An 8057-nucleotide genomic window follows, 5' to 3' on the forward strand; every position below is an offset into this window, starting at 1 on the left:
ACTCAGATCCTGACTGATTTTTTTTTATTTTTTAAATAGTGACAGGTACACTTTAAAGGGGTACTCCGGTGGAAAACAATTTTTTCATATCAACTGGCTCCAGAAAGTAATACAGATTTGTAGAGTACTTCTATATAAACATCTTAATCCTTCCAGTACTTATCAGCTGCTGTATGCTCCACAGGAAGTTGTGCAGTTCTTTCCAGTCTGACCACAGCGCTCTCTACTGACACCTCTGAAACATAGAATGTGTCGGCAGATAAGAACCATTTGGCCAATCTAGTCTGCCCAATAATCTGAATCCTATCAATAGTCCCTGGCCCTATCTGATATAAAGGATGGCCTCATACCTATCCCTATCTTATATGAAGGATAGCCTTATGCTTATCCCATGCATGTTTAGTTCCTGCTCTGGACAGTTCTTGACATGGACAGAGGTGGCAGTAGAGAGCTCTGTGGTCAGACTGGCAAGAACTACACAACTTCCTGTGGAGCATACAGCAGCTGATAAGTACTGGAAGGATTAAGATTTTTTTTTAATAGAAGCAATTTACAAATCTATTTCACTTTCTGGAGCCAGTTAATATGAAAAATAAATAAATAAAATAATTTAAAAAAATATATAGTTTTCCACCGGAGTACTCCTTTAAGACTAAGTTCAGATGGGTTCGATTTGCTGTGGTATCGGTTTACTCATCTGCTGCACCTAAGCTAAAGCTTCCTGGTTCCCCCCCCCCCACCTCTGGCCCCAGCTAGGACATCATCAGATGGGGCCAAAATAAATAAAATACAAATATTCCAGATCATCGAGAGGAATCTTCAAAATCCCCAACACAAAAAAATCCGCAATGATCGTGTGGAATATTAGTTCAGTCTTTTCCGCTTTCCTGCTAATGTATTCTGCAGAAAATCTGCAGCACTTCCATCCGCTGTGGATCTACCCTACATGCTTTGTGGATATCTTGCTCTTTTATCAGTCATGAACGCTCTAGGGCAGTGGTCTCCAAACAGTGGCCCTCCAGATGCTGCAAAACTACAACACCCAGCATGCCCGGACAGCCAACATCCTGGGAGTTGTAGTTATGCAACAGCTGGAGGTCCAGTGTTTTTGAGACCAAGGTTCTAAGTCAGTGGACCTACAGGTTTTGCTGAACTACAACTCCCAACATGCCCGGACAGCCGACGGCTGTCCGGGAATGCTGGGAGTTTAGTAATGTCTGGAGGGCCACAGTTTGGAGACCACTGCCCTAGGAGCTCAGTGTACATCTTGTTCAGACGGAATTTGAGTCCCTGCAGTTCTGTGTAAAGGCGTCCGTACCTGTTGTGAAACTAAACTACAACTCCCAACAGGCGGGAGCAGAGTTTGGTGCATTTACTACAATGAGACTTGTTATAGAAAAGAATCATCTACTCCAGGTTTATTACCAGACGTCAATCTCCACGTCAGCCTTTTCCCACTGACACATTGAAAGGGGTACTCCACTTAAAGGGGTGCTCTCTGCTGACACCTCAGCTTGTCTCGGGAACTGCACAGAGTAGAAGAGGTTTGCTATGGGGATTTGCTACTACTCTGGACAGTTCCCGAGACAGGTGTCATCAGAGAGCACTTAGACAGAAAAGAACAACTCAACTTCAACAGCTCATAAGTACTGAAAGGATTAAGATTTTTTAATAGAAGTTAATTTACAAATCTGTTTAACTTTCTGGAGCCAGATAATATATAGAAAAATATTTTTCCTGGATAACAGATCCAGAACAGATTTGTAAATTGCTTCTATGGTCTTTTCTGTCAGAAAGGAAATTCAAAAAGAAAAGAACTTCCTGTGGATCATAACAGCAGCTGATAAGTACTGGAAGGATTAAGATTTTTTAATAGAAGTAATTTACAAATCTGTTTAACTTTCTGGCACCAGTTGATAAAAAAATAAATAAAAAGGTATAATGTTTTCCAGTGGAGTACCCCTTTAACCCGACTAGGCCACAGAAGAGAAAACTAAGAACATCAGGTCCTGACAGGTGAGGGGGCGACACCGGGCACAGCGCCAGGATGGCAGAATACAGTCACTGCAAATTGTCCCAAAAGTCCAGCTACACAGAGGTGAGGAGTCATGTCAGTTCTCTGCCTCCTCCTCCTCCATCTTCTCCTCCTCTATGTCCTCCGCCTCCTCCTCCCGGCTCCGGTCCTGCTCTTCTCCGTCTGCCTTCTTCTCCTTCCCGTCTTTCTTTCTCTGCTCGGTGGCTTCTTTCTTTCCTTTCTGTTCCAGTCTGTAAGCTGAGGAGAAGGTGACGGTCAGAACTGACTATAGACTAAAAGGAGATGTGCAGCCATAGACACTTACCCCCTATCTATGGAATAGGTGTGTGATCGTGGGGGGGTCCGAACACTGGGACCCCCGCGATCTCCTGTATGGGGCCCCTGGCTCTGCTATAGCTCTCCCGTGCAGGAGTTATGTTGGCCGCTGCGTCATGCCCCCTCCAAGTATCTCTATGGTAGAGGCAGAGATGCAGCGTTCTTGCCTCCCCCATAGAGCTGTATGGATGGGGATCAGTGAGGTCGAAAACACGCGCATTAGCCACGTACAGGAGATCACGGGGGGGGGGGGTCCCCGTAGTCGGACACCCCATGATCAGACACTTATCCCCTATGTGCAGGATAGGGGATAAGTGTCTGATCATGGCTGCAGTACTTCTTTAAAGGGGTTATCCAGGAAAAAAACTTTTATACATCAACTGGCTCCAGAAAGTTAAACAGATTTGTAAATTACTTCTATTAAAAAAAATCTTAATCCTTTCAGTACTTATGAGCTGCTGAAGTTGAGTTGTTCTTTTCTGTCTAAGTGCTCTCTGATGACACCTGTCTCGGGAACTGTCCAGAGTAGAAGCAAATCCCCATAGCAAACCTCTTCTCTGTGCAGTTCCCTAGACAAGCAGAGATGTCAGCAGAGAGCACTGTTGTCAGACAGAAAAGAACAACTCAACTTCAGCAGCTGATAATTATTGGAAGGATTAAGATTTTTTTTAATTGAAGTAATTTACAATTCTGTTTAACTTTCTGGAGCCAGTTGATATATAAAAAAAATAAAAAAATTTTTCCCTGGAATTGAATGTGCAGAAACACATCACAAGTGACTACGTTTATATGGTTTGTGTTTTGTTTTACATCGTACCAAAAATAATAGTAAATAAATAACTTTGGCATTGCTCCGTGTTGTGACCTAAGGAGCTGTAAGGGATCATTTTTGGTGCAGTGCACTTTAGTTTTTATCAATGCTATTTTGGGGTACAAATAACTTTTTGATCACGTTATAATCCAGGTTGTATGTGATACTGTAGCTCAATTCCATTATAGTGAATAAAGCCAAGTTGTAAGACCGCACACAACCTGGAGATAGGGGTGGCACTGTTTTCAGAAAAAAATTAGTTATGTTTATCTTTTCCTGGATAATCCCTTAAGATCAGTGTTTCACAACCAGGGTGCCTCCAGCTGTTGCAAAACTACAACTCCCAGCATGTTGGACTATGTAGTAGTATATAGTATAGGTCAGTGCTTCCCAACCAGGGTGCCCCCAGCTGTTGCAAAACTACAACTCCCAGCATGTTGGACTATGTAGTAGTATATAGTATAGGTCAGTGTTTCCTAACCAGGGGTGCCTTCAGCTGTTGCAAAACTACAACTCCCAGCATGTTGGACTCTATAGTAGTATATAGTATAGGTCAGTGTTTCACAACCAGGGTGCCTCCAGCTGTTGCAAAACTACAACTCCCAGCATGTTGGACTATATAGTAGTATATAGTATAGGTCAGTGTTTCCCACCCAGGGGTGCCTCCAGCTGTTGCAAAACTACAACTCCCAGCACGTTGGACTATGTAGTAGTATATAGTATAGGTCAGTGTTTCCCAACCAGGGGTGCCTACAGCTGTTGCAAAACTACAACTCCCAGCATGTTGGACTGTATAGTAGTATACAGAATACGTCAGTGTTTGCCAACCAGGGGTGCCTCCAGCTGTTGCAAAACTACAACTCCCAGCATGCCCGGACAGTCGTTGGCTGTCCGGGCATGCTGGGAGTTGTAGTTTTGCAACAGCTGGAGGCACCTCTGGTTGGGAAACACTGCTTTAGAAAATACAAGACAGAGAGCAGTGACTTTCCTTAGAGACATACACATCGCCCGCTGGTATTAATGGAAGTCTGTGTGTAATGCACAGATGCTGCAGATCCAGAACCAATCTGTGCATTAAATGCAGGACGACTAATCCCCCTGACACAAAGGAGATTTCAGGGAATCTAGGATCCGGAGCTCTCACCTTCCAGAGACTCCTTTAATGGAGCAAGGAAGCGCTGAAACTCCATCTCCTCCACGGCGGCCAGCACGTCAGTCACATTCAGGGTCTTCCTCTTTCCTTTCATCGCAAAATTATTAGCGCTGTAAACAGAACAGAAAGAACTTTGAACACGATCATTACAATACGATCAGAAGGGGGCGTCTGGTCATAATATAGAGGTCCCCAACCTGCAGTACTGTATTCCAACACCCAGGGGGCCCCATCTACCACTGGGATAGATATTTGTCATTGATTACTAAGAGTGGCGGTCAGACGTCTGGTGCCCCACCTGGTATGATAAGGTTTATTATGCTCTTTACCAGCGTTTCCCAACCAGTGTGCCTCCAGCTGTTGAAAAACTACAACTCCCAGCATGCCTACTGTCTCTTGCCATTCAGTAGGCAAGTGTTTCCCAAACAGTGTGCCTCCAGCTGTTGTAAAACTACAATTCCCAGCATGCCTACTGTCTCTAGCCATTCAGTAGGCGAGCGTTTCCCAGTGTGCCTCCAGCTATTGAAAAACTACAATTCCCAGCATGCCTACTGTCTCTTGCCATTCAGTAGGCAAGTGTTTCCCAACCAGTGTGCCTCCAGCTGTTGTAAAACTACAATTCCCAGCATGCCTAATGTCTCTTGCCATTCAGTAGGCAAGTGTGCCTCCAGCTGTTAAAAAACTACAACTCCCAGAATGCCCGGACAGCCAAGGGCTGTCCGGGCATGCTGGAAATTGTAGTTTTGCAACAGCTGGAGGCACCCCGGTTGGGAAACACTGCCCTATACTTTAGGACATCTGATAATCCAACATATCCATGATGCGGCTCATGCTGGATTATTACACAGGACACACTTACCAGGACGTTGTATACAGCACGAAGACGCTGGCCGCCCTGGAGATGGCGCTGCGAGCTTCCTTGGACACGTTGACCCCTTCTGGAAGCTGGAAAAAAAAAAAAAAGCAGAATGTTTATTAAATGTATAGATGTCCCGATACCGGTATTTGTGGCCGATACTGGACATTTGCGCGAATACAAAAAAGAAATAAAAAATAGATAAATAAATATATATTATAATCACTTTCCCTCCTACACTGAGGCCTCAGAGGAAACTATTTAATGGTGCAAAAAATGCAAAACTTTATTGATCCAAATGATATAACAGTAGACACAATAAGAGACCTTCCCAAAATAAAATAAAATAAATACTACGGCAGCACCGTATATTCTCCAAATATAACCAGATATACCCATGTATTAGTATTACACAATAGCCCTAATGATTCCAATCACGTGTGGAGGTGCTGGTGCATCCTCATCAGGTATTTATCACAATCATTAGGGCTATTGTACATTCCTAATGCAGGTGTATACCAAGCTATATTCGGTCACCTGTATTTGGAGGGAACACTGTGGTGCTGTGGACCCCTCTGAATGTTCTCACTTGTTTCTGGAGCAATTAATGTGGGAAGGTCTCGTACTGTGTCTACTGTAATAGCATTCGGATCAATAAAGTTTAGCATATTTTTGGTGGGATTTTGTGCCAGTTTTTTAGCATATTGCAAACAAATTGGCAGTATATAAAGGCTATTGGCGGATAATGTAGGTGGTGGTGATATCCAATGGGGCATCTACCTAATGGGAGGTTCCTTACCTACCTTCTTGAGCTTCTACCTAATAGAGGGAATTCCCTACCTAACTACTGGGGGAATCTACCTAATAGGAGATTCCCCACCTACTTATTGGGTTTTCTCTTTTTTTTTTATCTTCTGGAGGCTTCTACTTGAAAGGTACTTACCTACTTACTGGGGGCTTTAACCTGAAAGTTGGATTCCCTACCTACTGGCGGCATCTACATATTAGAGGGGGGGTTCCTTAACTACACACTGGGGTCTTCTACCTATTAGGGGGATTCCCTACCCAACTACAGGGGAAAGGGGGGCTTCTACCTAACAGGGGGTTCCCCTACCTACTGGTGGCTTCTACCTGATAAGGGGGGGGGGGGGGTAGATTCCCAACCTACTTATTGGGGGCTTCTACCTAACCAGAGGGAGAATTCTCTACCTAAATACTGTGGGGGGGTCGGGTTTCTACCCAATAGCAGGGAAATTCCCTACCTACCGGGACATATCTTAATTATGAGCGTCAGTGGGGGCTTCATTTCAAGTTTTGCCTAAGGCTTCACAAGTGTAGAGCCTCATCTGCTGTCAATGACATGAAAAAAAAAAAAAAAAGTATTGGTACTAATTCCGATAAAATGTGTGAATCATCCCAGAGAATGCGGGAAGGAAGGCGATGCCGGTGCAGATTGTGCGGCGGTACATAGCGACAATACTTACAGCTTCTTTAATGATCCGAGTGACCACGGCGTTGGGCAGGTTGAGATCTTCCGGTCTCTCCGCCATCTTGGTCAGCTATATCTACAGGAAGAGATGGGAAAGATATTGCTTTAGGAAATTAAAAACCCATCAATGAGTTATAACGCCGAATCACTGCCATGAGCGAGTGCTTAACGTGTCCCTACCTTAAACTGGTTATCTAGGATTAGAACAGAGCAAATTTCTTCCAAAAACAGAGCCACACCTGCCCTCGGGTTGTGTGTGATATTACAACCTGGCTCCATTCACTTCAATAGAACTGAGCTGCAATATCACACAAAGCCTGAGGACAGGTGTGGAGCTGTTTTCAGAAGAAATCTGCTCTGTTTTTTTTTATTCCTGGATAAACCCTTTGAAGGGGGGTACATCGGCAAAGAGTTTAACACAAAAAGAAAAAAATATGATTTGGCTGCCTGCTTAAAAAACAACAACAAAAAACAACTATACTTACCTTTCTTTCTCCCCCCCCCGTAGTCTCTGGTATGGTGGCACCCAGTCTTGACTGCACTGCCTGGTGCTTGGGGTCAACGGGGGAGATTTATCAAAACCTGTGCAGAGGAAAAGTTGCCCAGCTACCCATAGCAACCAATCAGATCGCTTCTTTCATTTTTAACAAGGTCTCTGTGAAATGAAAGCAGCGATCTGATTGGTTGCTATGGGCAACTTTTCCTCTGGACAGGTTTTGATAAATCTCCCCCAATATGTCTCATTACACGGTGATTGACTGAGTGGAAACATGACATACTGACCCCCAGCACTAGGAAGTAGAGCGCGATGGCGCTGGAGGCTACGGGGGAGCGAGGAAGGTAGGTAAAGTTTTGTTTTTAACTTTCTAGATGGAGTACCCCTTTAAGATTTCAAAGGTTGTTGCATAGAAACCATCTATGTACTTGGTGACAATTGCAGACTGCGGTGAGCGACGGTTGTCACGGAGATTCCCTCCAGGACATACAGTGGTGACCGCCATAGTCATCTGTCCCTGTATAACATGACAGCCAATCAGAAGCCGCTTCACTTTAAAAACAAAACTCTGTTGCCCATAGCAACAAGGTGGCAGCTTTCATTTTTACCAGAGCAAAATTGAAAGCAAAAGCTGCCCTCTGATTGGTCGCTATGGACAACACACCGTTTCACAGTTCAAACTGCACCATGTGACCTTTCTTCTGCTTCTGATTGGCTGAGAAAAACACTATAAAAAAGAGCAATGTTTTCACACACTCCTTCCCTCTCTCTCTAAACAATGATACATTGGCGCCCGGCTCGGAGTCTCGGGGTGTATGCTGGGAGCTGTAGTTCCGGACAAGTGTATAAAGCTACAGTCTGAACACACAACATACACTCCCTGAGCAGCGTTACCACCGTAC

General features: G+C 44.4%; 1 protein-coding gene across 3 annotated transcripts in view; it reads right to left on the reverse strand.

Annotated features, from left to right (window-relative positions):
• Positions 1-910: 910 nt before the first annotated feature.
• The window catches only part of POLE3 (DNA polymerase epsilon 3, accessory subunit), a 66188-nt gene continuing 59041 nt past the window's right edge, over positions 911-8057 (reverse strand). The window contains exons 1-5 of one of the 3 annotated variants that reach the window (XM_056540477.1): positions 8031-8055; positions 6655-6735; positions 5174-5259; positions 4306-4424; positions 911-2272 (exon numbers count right to left, since the gene is read on the reverse strand). In XM_056540477.1, coding sequence (XP_056396452.1) covers positions 2112-2272; positions 4306-4424; positions 5174-5259; positions 6655-6720 — 432 coding nt within the window. In that variant the 5' untranslated portion in view covers positions 6721-6735; positions 8031-8055 and the 3' untranslated portion in view covers positions 911-2111. Of the gene's footprint in view, positions 2273-4305; positions 4425-5173; positions 5260-6654; positions 6736-8030; positions 8056-8057 lie in introns of those variants that run through there. The other 2 variants (XM_056540476.1, XM_056540475.1) reach the window with 2 other exon arrangements.

This window comes from Hyla sarda, chromosome 9 (assembly GCF_029499605.1).
Source record: "Hyla sarda isolate aHylSar1 chromosome 9, aHylSar1.hap1, whole genome shotgun sequence".
NCBI lineage: Eukaryota > Metazoa > Chordata > Amphibia > Anura > Hylidae > Hyla > Hyla sarda.